Source organism: Mesocricetus auratus, unplaced genomic scaffold (genome assembly GCF_017639785.1).
Source record: "Mesocricetus auratus isolate SY011 unplaced genomic scaffold, BCM_Maur_2.0 Super-Scaffold_100004, whole genome shotgun sequence".
In the NCBI taxonomy this organism is placed as follows: domain Eukaryota; kingdom Metazoa; phylum Chordata; class Mammalia; order Rodentia; family Cricetidae; genus Mesocricetus; species Mesocricetus auratus.
The window spans coordinates 92754951-92778407 of record NW_024429189.1 but is presented as its reverse complement, the minus strand read 5'-3'; the positions used below and the strand labels follow the sequence as shown (position 1 = coordinate 92778407).

General features: G+C 39.5%; 2 protein-coding genes across 6 annotated transcripts in view; one reads left to right on the top strand and one right to left on the bottom strand.

Moving 5' to 3' along the window:
* Positions 1 to 3425: 3425 nt before the first annotated feature.
* On the bottom strand, positions 3426 to 22445 carry Dtwd1 (DTW domain containing 1). Of its 5 annotated transcripts, none has more exons than XM_005068461.4 (5): positions 22302 to 22445; positions 18049 to 18363; positions 14908 to 15051; positions 13707 to 13965; positions 3426 to 6633 (listed from the first exon to the last, which is right to left on the bottom strand). In XM_005068461.4, exons 2-5 carry the CDS (start codon positions 18310 to 18312, stop codon positions 6386 to 6388), a joined length of 915 nt encoding a protein of 304 aa, XP_005068518.1. In that variant the 5' UTR covers positions 18313 to 18363; positions 22302 to 22445; the 3' UTR covers positions 3426 to 6385. The 5 variants fall into 5 exon arrangements, with proteins under 5 accessions (XP_005068518.1, XP_012967862.1, XP_040602152.1 ...); XM_013112408.3 differs by having other exon boundaries at positions 22286 to 22385; XM_040746218.1 differs by lacking the exon at positions 22302 to 22445 and adding an exon at positions 22124 to 22271.
* The window catches only part of Fam227b (family with sequence similarity 227 member B), a 170221-nt gene continuing 169196 nt past the window's right edge, over positions 22433 to 23457 (top strand). Inside the window, exon 1 of the mRNA XM_040746215.1 lies at positions 22433 to 22607. The gene's annotated coding sequence lies outside the window, so the exon portion shown is untranslated. The remainder of the gene's footprint in view (positions 22608 to 23457) is intronic.

Here is a 23457-nt window from a genome sequence, read left to right as displayed (position 1 = left end):
GGATAGGACTGTTTAATTGCTTCCCTCTTTTGGCTAATTGCTGTAATCATAGAACTAACAAGAGGCTCTGAGGTCAGATCCAGCTCCAGTCATCCAAGTCCTGTGTCCTACATGTCTGCTGTCATCAGCAAATAGGGGCCTACCCTTAGCTCCTGAGAGGCATCCATGGCTACATTTACTGTCTGTATTGTTTGGGGAGTCACTTGGACTACTCTGACCATTTGAAACATTTCTCATGCTTGGTACTGGGGTTTTTGTTAGTCTATGATTCTTTGGAAACATTGTCAGCTCAAGTGGTGGCTTAACTTCCTTTAGGACAGAGCAGGCCTCATGCACAGGAATAACTTGCCATGTAGGTTTGTTTGTTTTGTTGTATTTTTGTTTAGGCTTCATCATCATCATCATCATCATCATCATTATTGGTTTGTTTTGATTTTATTTCTTTTTTCTTTGGTTTTGGAGAGAAAAGGGGGAGGATTGATTATGAATGATAGTTGGGTGGGCAAGGAGGATCTGGGATGAGTTGAAGGAGAAAATATGATGAAAATGTAGTATGTGTGTCTGTCCAGCCACCCACAAGTCACAAAGCTCTCCAGGGTTGAAGCTTCCTTTAGTTATCAATTGTGTCATGATGAGCTTTTTGGGGATAGTTGTTTTTGAATCATCTCTGCTTGTATAGGTAACCCCTTGCCCATTCTCCTGTTAGTAACCCCCAATAAAATTCACTGGTCCACCAAGACGGCTTTGGTTTACTATGGCTCCTATGGTCTCAAACTCTACTACTTTTTCATGCCACATGTAGTCCAAAGCCTATTCTCCAATATGCCACATACACCAATACCTCCAGTTCTTTGCACACAAGGTTTCCCTTTCTGAGGCTATTCATTATCGGCACAGTTCATCCGACTTTCACTCAGGTCTCTGGTCAACATCTTTTTTTGGGGGGGGCTGGCAGAGTAAACTCAAAGCTTATTACATAGATAACATAGTTATAACATCAGTTAAAATTGTAGCTTTTCCAAATATATTTTGTGTGGAATGCTTCTACAAAGATGAATACCCTAGTAACAATCCAAGGATGAGGTCAAGAGTCTTAAAACAAATGTAAGGTGAATATATAATTTAAAAGGATGCAGTATAATCAAACTATTCTGGCCTAAAGAGTCTTCAGAAAAAGGCAATCTGTCAGTTTCCCAGGGTGTAATACAGATGTGTAGCTATGTCTGCTGGCTGGTTTTTATGTCAACTTGATACACAGTAGGTTCATCTGGGGGAGAAGGGATCGTAATCCAGGAAATGTTACCACAGGATTAAACAGTAGGCAAACCAATAAGTTCTTTTCTTGATTGACGTTTGATATGACAAGGTCCAGCCCATTGTGGTCAGTTCACCCGTAGGCAGGTGGTTCAGGGTAGTATAGGAAGCAAATAGAGCAAGGCAGGAGAAGGCCAGAAAGTAGCACTCCTCCTTGGTCTCTGCTCCAGTTCCCTCCTCCAGGTTCCTGTCTTGAGTTCCTGTCCTGTCTTCCCTGCATGGTGAACTCCATGATGTAAGGGGACATAAACCCGATTGTGTGGGGGACTGAAGGGCTTGGGGGGGACTGAAGGGAGGGTGGGAGAGGAGGGGAGGGAGAGGGAGCTGGGACTGACATGTGAAACAAACTTGTTTCTAACTTAAATAAAAAAGGGAGGGGGATGACATAAACCCTTTCCTCTCAATGTTGATTTTTGTGGTTGTGTTTTATCACAGCAATGGAACCCTAATTAAGACACCATCTATAACATTTCTTAATGTATATTACAAGGCAGATTCCAGATCCAGTGACCACAACTACAGCAAAGATCACACACACTCTCTCCCATTTTTGAGCCAACCTCAGCTCATGAACATTCAACTGTCACTTTAATCAGGAAGCACCATCCCTTGAAGAAGGAAACTGACATTTTGCTATAATACATACCATAAATTCTGGTCAATATTGTTTAATTAGTACTGCTCTCATGTACTAGTTTACCAGTCAGTTTGTCCTTTATTGTTTCATTTTAGTGCTTAGAATTCAGCATCCTATATGGACCACCTACACAAAACTTTAACACATAGCAGATACTCCAAAGTTTTTGTGGAATGGATGAATCCTTAAATTTCCCTCCACTACCCTGATTTTCTTCCCTTTTAGATTTCTCTTGCATTGTTCTAACATGTCCTCCAGATTTCCTAAGTATCATCTGCATATACAGAAAATAAATCTTTAGGCCTTTATGTCCAACCCAACAGACTGTGTGACTGCACACAAAACCCTGTACACTGAGTTCTGAAGCCATTGCCGGAGTCTTAATTGTGTTAAGATGTCTGTTTCATGTTGACCTTGTTCTACACGTGACCTGATGCTTGCTTGGGAGAAATTAACTATGCTCTCTATCCATGGCTGAAATTCTTTGCCTTAGCTTGGTTTTCTTCTGCCCTTTCTTCAAGGATCGTGTAGTGTTTCAGGAATTTAAAAATTGATCCTTACAATTCCCATTCTCCAAAACATTTATTCTGAGGAACCTCCTGGATTAATCTCCAATCTTTTTTTTTTTTCCTTGAGAGATCTTTTTAAGTAGGAAAAAAAACCAACAACCTCTTACCAGGTTTAGAAATGACCTTCAAGCTGGGTGTTGGTGGCACACATCTTTAATCCCAGCACTCAGGAGGCAGAAGCAGGCAGATCTCTGTGAGTTCAAGGCCAGCCTGGTCTACAGAGTGAGTTCCAGGACAGCCTCCAAAACAATACAGAGAAACCCTGTCTCGAAACGCTCCCCCCCCCAAAAAAAAAGAAATGACCTTCAGAACTGAATGTGTTGTCTCACATTTATAATCCCAATACTGATGAGGCTGATGCAGGAAGGTTGCTGATAGTTCAAGACTATATGGTAAGTAGTGATTTCCAGGCCAGCCTAGGCTACAGAGTGAGACCCTGTCTTAAAAACAAATAAAACAGTTTTAGCAAAGAAGGTCAAAACTGTCTTGCTGACTAGGTAGTTAAAGATAATTGACTCTAGTAATAGTGACAGAATTACTAAGATACTTGCTGATAGACATTACTCTTGTCAACTGAAGGTATGACCATTACAGCACCTGTGAATCAAACGTCTCCACAACACAAATCATAAATATGTTACAAGTACAAAGTACTACCCACAACCAATATGTAAAATAAGGTTGTTTTTTCCAGAGACTCAAAAGGATATGAAAATGTTATGGTTATAAACAATTTGGAGGGTTGCTGAGAAGGCTCAGTGGGTAAAGGCCCTTGAAACACCAACATAATGACCTGCTTCCGATCTAAGAGGCTCCACATAAAGGTAGAAGAGAACATAATCCAACTCAAGTATGCATGCAGCTGCACAGACCCTCACCCTTACAAATCACACACATACACACAATAAAATTATATTTTTATTAAAAAGTTTGAAGAAGGCTTTGGCTTCTCTTGACAGTCCATAACCTGGACACATGTACATATTAATAAAGCTTTTCCTGTCACCTGCTGGTGCTTATTTTTTGTGATTTACCATAGTGTGTCCCCAATCTTCCTCTTTACAACAAAGAGTGTGATTAATTAAAGCAATGCCATTCACATTTCAGGTTGCTGTGTTTGCTTTATTCAGTAATGTACATGTAGTCCATGATCTCAGTTACAACATTTAACAAGGCTAACAAGTATTCAGAAATTAGAATTTTCTGTTCTGATACTTTATCTTCCAACTCATGTACTGAATTATTTCAGTAGTTCCTCAATTTCTAGGATCTCTTTTTTATTACATGCTATCAAATTGTATTTTTAATAAATAATTGTCTTAAAAATACTCCTTAGTCTTTTTCCTTTGTGTTCAACACTTTTCCTTCCATTTTTCATATGGTAGACTGTATCCATTGTCTGGTGATGAATGATTCTTAAGAATGGGCAATGATTTTTTTTCAGCTGATAATCTTCAATTAAAGTTCACTAAATAACAATAGTTTTCATTGGAGCTATTTAGCCATTAGTATTTGGGGATCAAACATTGATAGATCATCTTTCCATAACATGGAAACCATCAGTTTTCATAACGAATCTACTGTACTTGTGATAATTGGGGAGATTCCAAGGAAGCTGGTTGCTAGTCACTGCAATAGATAAGGCACTGTAAGAAGAGAAACTCAGAGCTGAGGTGGCATGTAGGTGGAACTGAGAGGAAGCACAGAACCTAGGATTCTGCATTGAAAATGAGATTCTTTTTGATCAAATAAAATGATTATTAAAGACAGGCATGGGGCAAAGACCAAATTAACATGGGCTCAAAGAAAAGACCAAGCAAAATTCCTCTATGACTTAATATTTCAGATGGGTTGAGAAGGCCCTGCCACTCAGCCTGGATGTGTGGAGGAGTGATGGAGAGGCTTCCCAAGCCAAAGCCTTACAGGCCTGTACAGTCAGGCCTGGGTACTCAGCAGCTCTGATGTCGCTCCAATCCTCCCGGACTTACTCCCCCAGTAACGTCACCTTTAGGGAAAACCCAATCCTTTATTATACTTTGTTTAAAACGTATGCTAACACTTTGAGTCAGGTCTGCTTTTCTGACCAAATCCTACCTAAAATAGCTGGCCTCCATGAGAGAGTCTGAGGGTAAGATTGAATTTGCAACTTTATTAGACTGCATGATCCTGGGCAGTAAAACTGAAAGAGAAAGGAACTAGGAAGTAGAAGCCAATGCAAACTGACAAATCACTGGATAGCATCTGCTGTTGTGGCATGGAGTCCACGAAGAGACAGTGTCAGTCTCTTGGCAAGTATGTTTGCCTGACCAAATGGTCATGTCAGGATGAGCAGGCTGAGTGCCTGCAAACAGTCCACTGAAGGGAGAGGAGTGTACCAGGCACATCTAGGCCATTAATCTAGTCAGTGTCACTAACACTGCAGGTTATATCCCAAGGCCCTTTGGGCAGCCACGGGGAACCCTGAAAGCCTACTGGTATTGCTAGTGTATAAGATGGGAACTAAGACAAAGCCATTTATTGAGAGTATAAGAAATAATGGGGATAAAACCCTTCCTGGATGCTTGAGATGCATCTGATACAGTATCCAAAGATGGGTTGTCTACTGGCACAACAATGCCGTAAAACAGTTCCAGTCAGTGCTGTAAGGCACGCCTTGCCCACATATCAGGAGTCAGGTAGATGGTTGTCAAGTCCTGACCTACATAGGAGCACAGGGGCAGAAAAAGGGCAACGTTGCGCCCTCCAGCAGGTTAGCATAGCCATGTACATTTATATATCAACAGCCAAACCACAAACATAGAAAAACAGCCGTCTTGGAAATGTTTATGGCTCAGATTCAGAGTAAGGGGTACTGCCAAGGAGCAAAAGAAGGGCTGAAGGGCCATTATATGGGCAACAGCAGGAAAGGCCATTTTTAGAGCTTGTCATACAAAGAGAAACAAGGCAAGGCATGCGGGCCATCTTTCTTATGGCTGCTGTGAGATGGGTGAATGAGTGTAAGATCATTCTCTCCTCTTTTCCCTTCAACCTTTTAACTGCTTTGATGGCTTGTAGAACTGCATAAATGGCAATAGATTTGGCTCGGAGAAGTCTAACTTTAGCATATACCCTACCCTACCCCACCCCGATCTAGACTTTGTCCTACTTAAATCAATTTAAGCTGACCTTTATTGCTATCTAGACTTTTTCCTACTTAAATTAATTTAAGCTGACCTTTATTGCTAAAGATATGTTTTAAACATGAAGAAATTTACTTTAACCACATATTATTCACTCTGGAAGAAATAAATTCCATCTCCTATGGCATGCCTAGTACACCAAAACATACCAGATTCTGTTGGGCCATGTGCTCTTGGCCCTGGGTCACCTGACTTGCTAAAACAGGTCATATGTGTATCTATCCCTCTGGCAGGACCATGTGATGCGACAGTTGTCTCCTAGTGCAGAGGCCAGGCAGAGGAGGAAGGGCAGACTTACACAGAGAGCACAACACACTACCTCTGCCAATTCTTCATTAACCTCAAACAAACAATGTTTTGCCAAAAGATTCTGTCTTTAAGTCCAAAGCTGAAGGTGAAGATAAGTGAAAAGATAAGACAATCTCCAATCATATATAATGCCAATCATGTAAATCTAACACAATATATTAAAATGTACAATGCAACTGAGATATGCCCAAACTGAGCACATAGCTTCTGAACTATGTCTTGCAATTAGGACCATCTCTTTAAAAAAGAACAAGACTGGACCTTTCTTCCCAAATCCTCCCACAGGCACTGGGCACGGTTATTTCCCCAGGGGAAACAGGCTCAACTGCAAACTTGTGAACATTAGCAGAGCAATATGACAAGCAGAGTGTGCGGAACTAATGGGTGAGAGTTGGTTTTGTCTTCTCTCCAGAGCCTTTGGCATTCTTTATCAAGCGGTACATAAAAGAATAGAAGAATAAAAGATTGTCATATTGTCCTTTGTACTTTTCTTTCAGCATGTCACTATGGTAGTCTACCAGGAAGTAATAAATAGCTTCAATTGTGGAAAGGAAAGTATCTGGCTTCCCTTTTTGATGGCGCCAAAAGCAAGTTTTTCTTGTTTTCAGTTCAACTTGTAATAACTCTGCCAAACAAACAAAAAAGAGAACATGTAAATACTTCTCAATCATATTATTATTGAGGACAATAATAATAACTGGTACAATAATGTGTGTTGATACACAATGATGATTTAATTACATCAAGGATTTTTTTTGAAAGTACAGGTAAGTTCCTTCCATTCCAATTCTAAGCAGGGCAATATTTAAATGTACAGTGGTACATAAAGACACAGCAGGGCACAGAATGAGACTCTGCATCCCCATCCTCTCTGGTTCTCAGAGCTTGTAAGACACATTAAAAAGTCAACAATCAAGAGAGTCTTATATCTCAGGGTTTTTATCCTGCTAGCTTCTATCTAAAGTTCCTTTTAAAATTTTGAGTTGTTGACAAAACTTCATTATCCATTTGCAAAAAGAATTTATCGATAGTGATTGTTTTCTTCTGAAATGGTCATTTTTATTCACACCTTTTTTTTTCTTTATATTTTGTTGTAGGCGCTAACTAGGGAGGTGGAGAGACAAATACAGGAGGAGGAGGAGGAAGGTAAAACAACAGGAAGGATGTTGAACAAGTTATAAGGAGCCATACCACTAACTACCTACCTAAAATACCTGTAACACATATAAGGTGTATAAATACACAGACATAGTTCAAATAAAATTTTCTCATCTGGGCTGACAATGCTCCCTCCAAAGATCTAATAAAACCCCCAATACCAGGCATGAGAAACCCTCTTTTGAGTTGTTGCTGGTCAATGTTTCCAAGGGACTCAAAAACATTTACAGGTTTTTGTTACTGCCCTTGTTTGTCCCCCAGAGGTGGAAGGTAAAAGTCCCTACTGCTGAAGCTACTATGCACTTCAGACAGAGGGTACCAGAAGACACCATGTAAGTTTCCAAAAGAGGGAAGCAACCAACAGTCCTACCCAGCTATGATGTCTATGAACCACAACAACCAGCAAAGCACAATAATCCTAAGGGTAGAGTAGTGGCCCCCATACCCTAGTGGTAACCAACTAAAGCCACTGAAGAGAGAAATCATGCCTGATACTAAAAACATAGCCATCTACCCAGGGCTAGCATAATCATGGATCTTGGAAGAGAACCTCTATACTAAACCAGTATAAATCCTTAACTATTTTCAACATGCCTTCATAATAAAAGACCTCAAGAACAAACAGAGTATAACACAATATGGTAAAAGCTATATATGACAAATAATAACCAAAATTATACTAAACAAGGGAAAACACTTATTTCCTCTAAAATCTTGAACATATAAGAATGTCCAGTCTCCTGATTCCTATTCTATTTAATCCTTGAAGTTTTAACTACAGCAGTAAGATATGAGAAACACATAGGGAGGATCAAAATTGGAAAGGAAGAAATTAATCTTTTGCTTCTTGCAGACAATATGATTCTATACTTAAAACACCCCATGGGCTTCACTAGAGAATTTCTGGGTCTATTAAACATGCTCAACAAAGTCAAAGGATACAGAACCCAGTGACTTTCATATGTAGCAACAACAGATTTGCAGAGAAACAAATCAGGAAAAAATATTTCACTATAATTGCTTCCAAAACAAAACAAAGCAAAACCAGCTATCTAGAAATAACCTAACAAAGGAAGTGAGAGATCTCTACAAGGTGGAGAGCTTTGGAAAAGGGAACTCTTATTCACTGCTGATGTGAATGTGTAGCCACTATCGAAATCACAATGAAAGTTTTCCAAAACACTAATAATGGAACTAGCACACAGCCTCACCATACCACTCCTGGGAATAAACTCAATGGATTTCTTATCATATCAGAAGGATTGTCTCTCATCCATGGTCATCACTGATTTTTATACAATAGTAAAAATCATGTCCTACATGTCCATCAACAGATCAATGAATAAGGAAAATGTAGTAAGTATACCATGGAATTCTATTTGGATGTAAAGAAACTGGAAAACAATGCATAAAGTGACATCACCAGACTGTCAAAGGCAAATACCAGAATTCTCTCTCATCAAATTGTTACATATGTATATCTAGACAAGAGTACATGTGAGGAAAGGAGAGCGTTGGGATAGGGAGAGCAACACAGGGCCTCAACCAGAACAAGTATGGAGGAAAGTGCCTTGGTATTTGTCAACTTGGTCATCTAGTTAAAATTAACTAAGAGAGACACATTTTATGTAAGGAACTGATAAGTAAAATGATATGAAACATCTTCAGCAACAACTTTACACAGAACTCTTTACACAACAGAGCCATAAGCAAGCTAAAATGAGAACCTAGAAAATAATGTATCACAGAGACAGGAGTGAGGTCACAGGCAAGCACACACTACCTCTGCCAAAAGGACCCTTGAAGGAATTCTTGAAAGATATATTATGTTTCAGCAAAGGAAGCAGGGGAAAAAGGAATACTGAGCAACAAAATGGTCAAAAGTTATATAATCCCAAATACACAGCAATCAGTAGAGATCCTATTGTGGACTGACAGTAAAGGACAGACAGAAATAATGAACAACAGTAGCAGTATGAGCCAGGAGGAGGCTGAATGAAGTATAGATGTAGCAAGTCCTTTAAGTATTTGAAAGGAAAGGCTAAATGCTGACTTTGAATGAAGGCAACGATGTAATTCTATCACTAGACCCAACATGATATATTGGTGTTTATTGGGGACAAAAAAATACAAAGAACCATTGGAACATTTCCCTGTTCTTCCTAGGGGAATCTGCTGACCCACCAGAAAGAGCCCTCAAAGGAAAGTCATGTGTCAAGCTCCTCTCTTTCCACTTCTGTATGCCTGAAGCCACACCCAAAGGGGTGTGGCCACCATTTCAGGTCCACAGACCAAATGCTTATATTTGAACTTAAAAAAAAAAGAGCCTTTTTAACGAATTCACTTTCTCTCTCTCTCTCTCTCTCTCTCTCTCTCTCTCTCTCTCTCTCTCTCTCTCTCTCTCTCTCTCTCTGTGTGTATGTGTGGTGTGTGTATGCTATATATAGCCTGTGTGTGGTGGCAGTCAGAAGAGGCCTACAGTAAGTAGTCAGTTCTTGCTTTATATCATGTTGGTCCTGGGAACTGAACTCATGTCCAAGAAACATTGTCCACCCGGCTTTGAACTTTTTAAAATGCTGTATGTACAATTCTCTGAAAGAATTCAGATAGGATTACTTTAAAAAGGAATACATAAAAGTATAAAAACATTTTAAAACTTATTTCAGGGAAAAAGAAAAAAACAGAAAAGCTCATGTGTGGTAGTGCGCACCTGTGATTTTAGCGCTCTGGAGGCCATTACGGGCTACACAGTGAGTAGCAGCCCAGCCCAGCTAGCTATACAGTGAAACTCTTCTTGTCCGCTGGCTAGTATGCTAGCATTCATAGGGCTGGAGGGTGCTGCTCACTCACCACAGACCATGTATATTCAATATCAAGCTGCCAAGCAAGACATACCTATTGATTCAATAGTGGCATAACTGTTTGGAGGCTAAGCAACCTCTCTGTGACTGAATCTGAGGCCCACTCCAAGGGAGAGAACACACACTTGATACTCTACACTTGGTCAAAAGCTTATGGCTGGGAAGGCATGTCCAAAGGGAAGAAGACACTACTGTGCTTTCCCTAAATGAACACGTCAAACAGATTTCTAGTCATAGCCTGGGGAAGCTCCTGTTGAGAGTCAATGCAGAGATGAATATCTGGTCGAAGTACTGAGAATAAATGACTGACGGAACTCTCAAACATAAATGGGCTCTATGTCATCTCCATCTTTTCTCAGTGTGGCAATGTACAGTGTATCAAAATGCTGAGATGCTGGGGGTAGCAGGGAGGAACAGATGCCAGTCATCATGCGACCAGGAGCTTAACAATTAGGCCACCATAGCCAGGGCATTGACTGCATTAAACAAGTTCAGTGAATGACAGCTTCAGTGTTGCATCCACTAATGTAAGCTGATAAATGACTGTATGCACAGAGCCTGAAATGACAGTGTTTAAAACACAAACAAAAGTACCATTTCAAACACTGTATCAGTGTTGTCAAAAATGAAGGGAAAGAGCTGCCTGAGTGTGGAAGACAGGACAGTCCACTGATAATAATCTGGAATCCATCTGTCCTCCACATTTTCCCAGTGCCCTTTGATGAATCATCCAGAATGCTATCCCACACTGTACTTTGGCTTTAGGTAGATTGAACATGAGTACACCAAGAACTCTGACCTTTCAGTGTTTTATTCTGATACTAGTGAAATGTCCAGAGCTGTTGTCACTGTAAACTTTAGCAAAGTAATTGTTTCACTAGCAAGGTAACTTTCTATTTGCTCTATTTTACGTGTACGAGTGTCTGCCTGTACGTATGTATGAGTGTGTACCATGTGCATGCCTCAGAAGAGGGTGTTGGATCCCCTGGGACTGGAGTTACAGGTGGTCATGAGTTAACATGTGGGGTGCTGGGAACTGGATCCAAGGTTTAACCACCAAGCCATGTCTCCAGCCTGCTATGGTGATCCTTAATTTGAGCAGTCAGAGGCAGAACTTCTAATACACACATCTGAGAGCTGAAGCATGGTTTGTTCAGCTTAACCAAATGAGAAAGTGTTTAAAATCTAAAGCCCATGATTGCTCACAAACATGGGGCATTTCTTATAGAGGCAATTTGGTTTATCCAGAAATCTTTCTCAAACATAGAGGCTATGCTTATGGCCTGCCCCGTGATTCCTGAGGAGTCAGGAGAGGCAGGAGCTGAATTAGGACATGCAGAGAGTTGTGTTTAGAGACCCATTTCATGGTTGTGAGCCAGCACAGAAGTGAGATGCGTGCTTTCTATGGGAATCAGAAAGGAGGAGCCAATCTTTTATACAAATCTCATTTCAGACAAACCTAAACAGACTGACTTTGAATAGTACCAAAATAAATCCATTTATAGGTTTTTCAGGGACTTGTATTCTTTCGTTTGAACCTAGAAATCTCCATATAAGGTAATAATAAGAAAAGACATGCCAGACAAATCTTCAGACTGCAGGGTAGCTTGTTGTAGTATCAGGACAAGGGGCTGTGGCAGGCAGTGATCTCTCACGCCTTCAAAGCGCAGGGCAGCATGGATTCATCTACTAAACAACAATAAAGTCTTCAAAGTCTTGTGATTCACAGGTACAAACTAATTAATTAGCTAACAAATTCATTAAGCCAATGCATTGTACTTTGTACTTCCTTTAGTTTGGAAATGATTAAGACTATAGTACGTCTTTTCTTGAGGGACCTTTTGGCAACCATGCAATACCAGCTGAGTAGTTCTCTTGCCTTCTAATCACAAAGCTGTTCAGTAACTGGAAAACTCCTTAAGCTTTTAGAGAAACCACTAAGGATGTTGGAAGCACTAAGAAAGGTACAAAGAAACAAGAAAAACAGTATGACCTCCTGAACTTCAGGATAGCAGCTGTGTTACGTGGGCAAGGACAGTAACTTTTAAACTCTTATTAGAAGCTCAACATTTCACTCAAGCAAAAAAGGCATACTGGACCAGGATATGACTCAGTGAGTAACACTATACAAGTGCATGAGGACCTGAGGTTGGGAGATGGCTCAGTGGGTAACACCTGCTGCTCAAGAGCATGGACCTGAGGCTATAATCCCAACACCTTTGGTGAGATGGAGTAGAGATGGGGGGATATATTATATATACACATAAACACACATATGGGAACTTTTTTCATAAAAGGCATAAAGATAGAAATAAAGAAAAATAAATTCTTATAACATTAAACTGAGTTAGACTACCACTGTGAACTCATAATATGTATACCTATTTGTTTTCTTGGTTCTGTCCAATGAAGAAATGGCATGTAGTAACTAATTTACACAATATAGCTTTTAAGATCAGATCCTACTAAAATGAATCACAGGTCTTTAAAAAAAAATGATGACTCCAAGTTTGTGTCAGGAAGAAAGTCAAAGTAGGTTTGAGATATCTTGCTGTATCTACTGAGGCCAGTACTACTACAAACCACGGAAGTCAGCAATAAAAAGGCCAATTAATACACGAATAAGTAACATGACTAAACTTTCTCCATTGTTCACTTCTCAATTTAACGATTGATTGATGATTCATGGATCAATCAAACACTGTTGAGAAAGTCTATAGCCTGAAAGCATTACTCCAATATACTAAAGGAAAATAAACTTTATGGTGGAATGATCTAGCATCATTATAAATATGGGAACAACTTGTTTATATGCCCCCCAACTTAATGCAACAGTAAGTATACAACTTCAAATCACCCTGCATGAATTGTTCAATCAAACAATTGATGACCTGACAGGGAAAGGACATACTATCAATAATGATAACAAACAACAGATACAAACTGGACAAGTCTGGATCTACTCTTTCTTTAAAGTACCCTAACTGTGGGTACTTTAACAGTGGTCAAGCTTGGTCCCCAGCACCCACATTAGAAAGCTCACAACTGCCTGCAACTCCAGCTCCAAGGGATCTGATGTCCTCTTCTGGCCTTTACAGGCTTCTATATGTACATGTACACATACACACATAAATTTTAAATAATCTAAAAAGTATGCTAACCAAAATATCTAGACTGAGTCTAGTCATTAAACAATCAAGCTGATCACTTTACCAAAATCTAAATTAAAGAAAACTTAAATTAGAAAACTGCTCTAGATTAAGAGACTAAAGCTATACAAGCATCAAAAATTCGAGTTTAAATGCTGTGTTGGGGGAAAGTCCACAAAAGCCATTATTGTTTGCATCAGAAAATGTGAGGGACTGTATGTTAGATATTGTACAAGTTCTGTTAACTTTCTTAAGAGTGGTGATGGTGTTGGTTTTATTACATAGGAGTGTCATTATTAAAAAGAACAACAGTATTTAGTGCAGTTTTGCAAAGTCCATTGCTTACTTTAAAACAGTTCCCCCAACAATGTACATAGATGCATAAATGCACACGTAATACAGAAAGGGAGAAGAGAAAAGAAGCAAGTGTGAAGGCTAAATGTACCTTTTCTTTTGAGGGATCTACACATTGGAAGCTTTTCTAAATAAAAGCTGTCAGGGGAGGAAAGTCCCTAGACACATTTTCTTACCCCGGAGGCGCTCATCAGAGGCTATCTGGTTTGTCTGGCTCCAGGTGCTGTCAATGAAGACCACTCTCTTCAATGATGGGCCTTCGTGCATGCTCTCATTCAAACCAGAGCCTCCCTCCGCCTCGGTTCTCTTCAGTTTAAAAGGTGGCATATCAAGGTCATTAGGTTTGCTTCTACCTTTACTTTCAACCCTCTTTTTCAGATGAAAAGAAACATCTTTTATCGAGATGGACTGAGGTCCAGGAAAAACAAGTACAACCTAAAACAAACAAACTCTAGTTAGTTACATGCTACTGTGATCTTCAACATAAATTCTGGCTTAAAACTCTACGAAAAAGAGATGCTGAATGTCTAAAAATAAGCATTAAATTGATTCTATTATTTGTTTTCTTCCATATATGGTAAAGCTTTGGCTTATTCCTATTAGCATGTATTCATATTATAGTACCTGGAGATGTTAATTCAAAATAAGTTACTCAATGATTGACAAAGCCAAGTTAACAGTACCTTGAGTTAAATTTCTGTGGTGTAGTGCTATCCTCCTATAATCCCAGCAGTAGAGATGCAGGGACATGAAATCAGGGCTTCCTAAGAGTTGCAGGCCAGCCAAAGAGACAAAAGGGCAAAAAAATGATCCTTTTTAAAAAATAACCATTGGAAACTTTTTAATGACTAAACACTATTTTCACTTGTATAATAAGGAAAGATAAAATAAATAAGGTAGGGGAGGGAATAGTGTGATAGTTTTTTTTATTACAGCTATTAGTGATGGTAGTATAAAATAGTATAATATGGTGGATACTGTGAAACATATTTGAAGGTCTGACATCTACAAGGTTAAGACAACAAGGATCTTGATTTCAAGGCTAGCATTGACTACACAGTGAAACTCTGTCTCAAAAATGTATAAAGAGTGTAACAGTGTGTTCTACTTAATCAAATAAATGGTATTTAACTGACCAGAGAAGATTACACAAACATATTACTATATCAAACTCAGATGTGATTTGGAAATACAACTTTCAAAATAAAGTCATATTATATAGAAACATATCCTGTGAAGATATCACTGAAGTCAAATGCCTTTAGCATTAAATGAGCATAACACTAGATTGCTAAGAAGATTAAATCATGTCTAAATAAGTTCAGAAAGGAGCTAGAGTTAAAGCGCCCAGAAGGTTCTGAGTTCCAAGCCACCCACCTCGTGGTCCTTCCCTTCATACTCTGGAATGCACGGGTAAGTGTAGATGCTCACAGAGCTGGGTGCTAAGAGCTTTGCATGCACAGCAGTGCTTTTGCCATCTGTTTCGTTTGGATGCTTAATGATATCGATCTTCAATGGAAGCTAAAGTAAAAAGACAAATGAACAAAAGAAGTATGAAGTGCTGACTTTTATGTCAATATAAAACATCTGAAGATACACACCAAGCTCACACTGAGCTCCCATGAGTACACTTACAGTTGGAGACCATGCCATTTAACCTAGAGTACCAAGGACAGTAAGTCATACATCAAACCCCAATGGCCTCCTCCTTGCTGACCATGTACCTGAGCAACTATTTCAGCACAGGCAACATGGAATCTGCTCTTAAAATAATGACCCAGGGATACCTTACTTAAGTCATATACATATTAGTCCATGGCAAGGACATTTAAAAAGCAATTTCTATGAACTCTAGGATTACTTTATGCTGTTTTCAAAGGAAATGGAAGCTTGGGTAAAAATTCATATTTAAAATTCAAGTAGAAATCCTGTTCCTCATACATTTCTCAAGTCAAAGTTACTTTAAGTTTTATGATCTTTGGCAATGAATTTTCACAGCACAAGTTAACCTGTCAATAGGAAAAACAGCAACAGAATAAGCCTTAGTCCTTTATATAACCCTTCTCAAGTTACACTTGATAAAAGTTGTTTCTCAATAATACTTGCTCAAGTTATTTCCCGTAATTAAGGACATATTAATTCCTCTGTTCAAAAACAATAATTTTCTTGGATTTCTTGAGCTAATTTTTTGTTTACTATTTAAGCTTCTTCATTTCAGACTCTGTTGTTTGGTAAGTACATCTACCATCTTCAAGACCCTCATTTCATGCAAAGGTAAGGGCTCTATGAACAGGTCCTGAGCAGCAACCATTTTACTCTGGGACAGAAAACTGTTCCAGCATAAAATCAAATATGCTACGTCTACATTCTAATAGATTTTAATGTATATATTATACCTGCAAACTAGCTACCACACTCAAGAAAATGATCTGTTACCACCAAAAGGTCTTCTAGTACCCTCTCCTCTTCCTTTCCTACTAGCCAGTTGTCACTTCAGTTTACTTTTTCTGGGGTCTTACATAGCTAGAATAATAAAATATGATCTTTCCATTTGGCATCTTTAACTCAAAATAATGACTTGAAAATGCATAAAGATACTGCTTATCATTTGTTCTATAGCTCAACCTATCCCATTAAAGATGAGATTAATGTGGAGAGGCAGCCTCAAGGTCACAGGGCCAAGACTGGGCTTCTAAAATGGGACAGCATAAGCAGAGATAAGGCATCAGACAAGAGGTAGCATGATAGAGTCTTGTAGTGCCTTACCTTCGGCACCCAGAGAGGAACCGCATTAGTAGAGACTGCCATGTGAAGAATAAGATGTTTTAATGGTGCCCCCAAGGCTACTTTTTAAAGAAGTAGTTGCTGCATACTACAAAGTAAACCACATTTCCTTTCTTTTCTTTCTGAACAATTATGTGAGGACAGGATGCTATAAATAGTATATCTCAAAGGAATGCAGTACAAATAAGTACCTCAAACAGTGTCCAACCAAGATTCCAACACCACTATCCCATTTCATCCCTGTGTGTAAACATAATTCCATTGTTTTTTCTAATTTGTTGTAGCAGACTTCAAGGTATAATCAGCATATTTTTTAATAAGGAATGTGCCTTTTAACTTACAAGCCATAAGAAAATAACTATACCAAGTTAACATTGAATAAACTAATATTTGCTTATTTGGAATATATATAAAAAAACTGAGGTACAATTTAGAAACAACATTGGACTTCCTATTTCTCTTAATATATTAACATATCAAATTTTACACACAGGCACTAAAATATACTCTTTAGAAAACTATATAGTTGACCAAATAATTGGCATTGTTTTTAAGTATTTCTAGTAAATGGTGAGTACTGCCACTGCTTTGGAAATAATCCTGTTGTTAAATTTCTATCAAAGTAGTAGGTCTATAAATACAACCTGTCACTTTTTGATCTGCAATCCTTTTTGGAACAAACCTTAAGAAAAAAGTCTTTTTAATGTTTTTGAGACAATGTCATACTAAGTAACATTCAAGCCCATTTGTGCTAAGTGTAGAATTGAAACTCTCTAAAGTCCTAATACATGCCGATCCCATTGAATATAATTATTTGGCTTACTTCTCACATTTGCGTCAATGCTAGACAAGCTAACACAAAGTAAATTATTTATATATAAATGACCTATGAACACTTTACCTATAAAAGTCTTGATAAATACCACAGACCATAAAAAGCTATCAATTGAAATCAGCTCTCCAAGTGGTTTGAAACCACTATAATTATAACACGGTCAAATGTGTAGGCCCCAGGCCTTTACACTTTATCTTAGTTTAACATAGGTCATGGCCTTCTGCTCCATTCTATATCGGATGGGGAAAGTCACCAAACTTCAGGTAAACATCCACTGTGATTCTACCTATAATGTTTTCCCAAGGATCATTTACAAAGACTTAAAGTTATGAAGCTTCTTCAAGTGAGACTATTAAGCCGTCTTTATTAATTTTTTAAAACTAATTAATGTCATTGAAATTACATAATTCATTTCAAACAAGAAAGAGATTTTGATGGGGAAGTCCTCCTATGTACATGTTGTCTGGTTGGTTGATAAATAAAGCACTGTTGGCCAATAGGGAAGCAAGGTAGGTGGGACTAGGAGTTGAGGAGAATTCTGGGAAATGCAGTCAACAGGAGGAGTCGCCATGTGATCCCTGGAGGAGAGAATGCAAGTTTGGAGTTCTCAGTGAGATAAGACCTTATAAAAATATATATTAGTAATTATGGGTTAATAAGTCAGAGCTAGCCACTAAGAGACCATAGCAAATAGCCAACAGGTTCATAATTAATATAGTGTCTCATGTGTTATTTGGGGGCAGAGACAGCGGCGGCACCCAGGTGGCTGGTGGGAGGAATGCATGATAAAAGACATAGTTTTAATAGGGTCAAATTATCAATACAATTCACTTCCAAGCTTATCAAATATATTAGAGCGGGCAATTATATATAAGCTATCTTTTAAAATTGCCTCTTACCTGCACAAACGGAATCTGCTCAATGGGCACATTTTCCACTGGGATATAGCAGGTGTAGCAGTAGAACATCCTTGAGCCACCACATTGGAGACACCGTGACCTTCCACTACGTTGAGCCTTATGAAGCACTTCCTGAGATGCTAAGCATAAGTTCTGAAGAGGGTCTTCTGAAGCTATGGAAACAGTTTGTGTCTGTTTTGTTTCCATACAATTTGCATTCTTTTTTTCACTTTCTTGAAAAAATACAGATGGACTGAGAGCCATTCTTTCTTTGAACCAAAATGTTCTGTTTCTAAAACATGTGTCATAGGTGCTCTGTAAAAATTAAAATGAGGAGGAATGAAAAGTGTCAGTGTTGTGCTATTGTTACAAATAAAACTGTCTAATAGAATTTATACTGTTGGAGGATTAGTATTTACCAACAAATATTACTAAGTTAAAACTCACTGAATTGATATGCTGGTAGTGGTGAAAACTTGTACAGCCACTTTGGAAATCAGTATGGTAGTTTCTCAGGAAAATGGGAATCAGTCTACCTCAAGATCCAGCAATTCCACTCTTAGGCATATACCCAAAGGATGCACATTCATACAAAAAGGACATATGTTTAACTATGTACATAGCAGCATTATCTGTAATAGCCAGAACCTGGAAGCAACCTAGATGTCCTCAACTGAAGAATGGATGGAGAAAATGTGGTACATTTACATAGTGGAGTACTACTCAGTGGGCGAAAACAACAACAATGAAATCTTGAAATTCACAGACAAATGGATAGAACTAGAAGAAATCATTCTGAGTGAGGTAACTCAATCACAGACAAACATGGTATGTACTTACTCATATATGGATATTAGACATAGAGCAAAGGAGTACCAGGCTACAATGCATACCTCCAGAGAAGCTAGGAAACAAGGAGGACCCTAAGAGAGACATACATTGTCCCCTGGAGAATTGAAAATGGACAAGAGTTCCTGAGCAAATTGGGAGCATGGGGCAGGGTGTAGGAAAACATGAGGGATCGGGATGATTGAGTCAGGGGAAGAATAGAGGAGAGCAAGAAAAGAGACATCTTAATAGAGGGAGCCATTATAGGTTTAAAGAGAAATCTGGCACTAGGGAAATATCCAGGGATTCACAAGGATGACCCCAACTAAGAATCTAAGTAATATGGAGAGGTTACCTTAAATGCCCTTTTCCTATAATGAGATTGATGACTACCTTAAATAACATCCTAGAGCCTTCATTCATGATGGAAGCAGAAGCAGAGACGCACAGCTAAGCACTGAGCCGAACTCCTGGAATCCAGTTGTAGAGAGGGAGGAGTGATGAGCAAAGGGGTCAAGACCAAGCTGGAGAAACCCACAGAAAGAGCTGACCTAAGCAAGTGGGAGTTCATGGACCCCAGTATGGCAGCTGAAGTACAAGCATGGGACTGAATCAGGCCCCCTGAACATGGGTGTCAGTTAGGAGGCCTGGGCAGTCTATGGGGCCCCTGGCAGTGGAACCAGTATTTATCCCTAGTGTACGAATGGACTTTGGGAGTCCATTCCCCATGGAGGGATGCTCTCTCAGCCTAGACACATGGAGGATGGCCTCACACTCCCTGGGGAGTGGATGGGGAGTGGGATGGGAGGATGGGAGGGAGAGGGAACTGTAAAATACGATTGTTTCTAATTTAAATAAAAATTTATATATATAAAAGAAAATACAAAATTAAAAGACAATCAACTCAAAAGAGCAATTTCAGTTGCTCTTACAAACTATTCTTCCAACAGAAAATGGAAATGTGATACATTAAAAAAAACACTTCAAATACAAAATTTAAGACACTGATGATCCATTTTGATAGTACCTATTTTGTCTCAAATATGACAATCTTGATTTTAAAATATTGAGAATATAATGAAATTCTGTTTGTATCACACAGAAATGCATTCAAGTATGTAGACTCTAGCTTTGAATTGGCATTCCATGACAGAACTCTCATGGTGAACTGTAATGAAAATAAAAAGCTGCAGTGGTATAAGTAAATTCAGTTGGCTATTAGGAATACACACAATTTTTCACTGATTCTGACCACTGTTCTAGCTTAAAACTCCTACCCCGGGGCAGATCATAGAAAGTCTAACTTTAAATTGTTCCACTTTCATAGAGGATGAACAAATACCCATTTCCAAATGGATTCTGCCCTATGCCTTGGAGGAGGGGAAGCTGAAGAATCTGATAGGCCCTGATGGTTCCCTTTCACTCTGCTACCAATCAAGCCTATAAAACACTATCTATAAAAACCCAAAGCAGGAGCTTCTGGGAAGTTGACTATGGAGGGACTCACACAAGCAGAACTCACTGTAAGACAGTGCACTTCAACTGTTATCAAGAGGAAGTGCCTCTGCTTGGATCCCTTCCTTCCACATGTCTGCACATTTGAATCTGTTAAAATATCTTTATAGGAACCATCAAATGCAGGCACAGTGTTTCCTAAGATCTGTGGGCCACATGAGCAATCAAATGCATCTGAAAGAATCTCAAGTCTGCAGCTAGTTAAAAGGAAAGTCTGAAGGTCCAGCTTGTGACTGACTGAACTGTCAGCCTGTGGATTCTGACACTGTCTCCATTAGAGTCAGTGCTGAATTTGAGGACTGGTGTCCACCATAGAATTACTGCTGGGGTTAAATCCTCACACCTTTTGAGATCACAAGTATTCCTGATGACTATGGAGTGAGAGTAGACAAAAAAAAAAAAAAACCTTTCTTCCTTTCTTCCTAACATAGATGTGTTCTACAAGATATATTGCTCTCCAACTTGAATATATCAGCAACCATAACACATCTGCTAGTGCGAAGACAGCTACTGACAATTATATTTGTAAAATATCCCATTGTGAATTATATGATCTTAAGTCTTCTAAACTTTTCAGAGTATATAACCTTCAGATTCTTTAGTAAATATAAAACAATATAAGAGGTTTCCCACTTAATATTTTCTATGCAGATTATGTATATGCATGTGTGAATAAAGACAATTAATGAAATAAAGGACACGGGTATGACTGTATACTTAAATATGTGAAGAGAGATGAGAATGGAGTTGTGGGGGATTGGAAAGACTTATAGTTTATTCATTTTGCAACTGGCTGAAAAAATAATTTATAACTCCTCCTTCCACTCAATTTCTCCAAAATTAATTATACTCATGCAGTTTCATCCTATCTACTTTGCACATAACATTTATATTTAGGCTCAAAGTCAGATTCAGTTCCTTATTAGTCCACACGAGCAAAGACAAATCTTACATTTCTGAGTATTTATTGCTGGGTCCATATATTTGATATGGAGAAATGTGTTCATTTAGAGGCACTTTTCAGTGACGGTTTCCTTCTGGCAAGAGTAGAATTCTTTACGATTCACCTATTCTTGATTTTTGTTCATACTTTTAGATAGATCCAAATACTTGTCAACGAAATTAAAACCATTTTGTAAAAGGCATCCAGGAATCTCACTTCTCAACTCAGGGGCTCTACAAAGACAGGCACAAAAGGCAGCCTGATGACTTTATTTTCTTCAAAGTAGAGGGGAAGGCTACCTCCTCCATTACAGTCAGCTGGTTTGCCTCCTAAGGGTGCAGTCTTTAAAGTTCTTCTGCCTTGAATTGTGGACGAATTCAGGATCAGACAACACCGTTTCCAATATTTGTTTGTGAAGTACTAAGAACTGGTCACATAATTTGTACAGGTACAATACCCCCCTCTTTTTTTTAAGTCCAAGATACCGCCATTTTTTAACATAGGACTAGAAGCCTCTTCCACAGAACAGCCTATATATCAGGCAATGTGTCTTGTAAACTTTTAATTTGGAGTCCAATCATAGAGTCCTGAAATGCTGCAATGTTAGGCATCTCTATTCATAACCCTAGCAATGCAAAGTGTCAATATACTTGTCTCACATTCCCAAGAAACAGATACAAGAAACGACTCTGCTTATTGGCTGATGGTAAAGCATACACACCCCTGTGGTCCTCTTTCTGTGACCACCCTCAGACCACTCCAAAGCCTGAATTACAGAATGGCGCTCACAGGTTGTTCCAGGACTGAGCTTCCCCCAGGTGGGAAGCCTCCTAAATAGTCATTTAGGCCTCAAACCATTCGAAGCTGTCCCCACAGACACGACACAAGCGGCGCTCGCCCGCAGTACAACCTCCGTGGGGCCCGTGGGCTCCCCGGCCCCAGCCACCCTACCCGAAGGAAGGCGAACCTGCTCCACGCCGAACTCGCGGTCCACACCGCCTCTGCTCCGCGCGCCCTGCCCGGACCGCTTTCTGCAGGACACCGGAGGGCGGGGCCGAGGGGTTGCCAGGGCCACGGTGACGCTAAACGCTACGCATGCTAGAAGGGAGAGTCCGGTGGAGCTTGTTGGACGGGAAGTCCCGCCTTTGCTCTCTCAGTGAACTTTCCAGTAGGGATCGTTGGTTTCCGGCTGTGCTGTCTGCCGCCGTGGCCATGCCACGGAACTGGGAACGAGTTCCGGAAAAGCACTTTCGAGAGTAGTTGACCCGACATGGTGAGAAAATACTAACTCCTCAGAACACTCCGCTTTACCTCCCCTAAATACTGTATTTAACAGAACTCAGACTTGTAGCTTTATGTGGCAGTATCAAGTATTTAATGCCCGGTACACTTCTTAGGAAAACAGTTTGCACGTTATTTGCTTTGCTTAAAACACGTGGAGTTGGCACCTACTGTACCTTTTCCGCATTGAAGTTGAACATATATGGATAACATTAAATTATCTTTCTATGTCCCACCCCAAAGAAACCTAAAAAAGTGGTTGTTAAAATAAAACAAAGCTATCATATCAAGCTATTTATTTAGTGAGTGGTAAATTATGAAAAATGAGAAAATGCGAAAAAAAGAATAGAGCCTTGTGTGGATTCATGAGTTACAAGGCCAGTGTACTGGTTCTTACTGTAGGGAAAAGGGCCAGCCAAAGAAACACACCCTGAGCAGAGTCAAAGAAACACACTTTGTCCCTGCAACAAGAACCAAAGAAATGCACCCTGATCCTGAAACCAGTGCCAAAGAAACACACTTTGTCCCTGGAATCAGAGCCAGTGAAAGAAATACACCCTGGCCCTAAAACTAGAGCCAAAAGGCTAAAAAGGACCAGTGAAAGAACACACTTTGGCCCTGAAACCAGAGCCAAATCTGACCCTAACCCTGTGCAGAAAACTAACCAATCCTTGAGTAGGAGCTCTAACCATCCTAAACAGGGGGATTGAAATTGGACCAATCCCCACCCTGGAAAATCTCGCCCCTAAGAATGCCTATATAAACCCTGTGCCTGTTCAGGTTCTGGCTGTTCAGGCTGCCCTGCTGTCTTCTGCCACCTTGGCAGAGGGCAGCCACTCTCC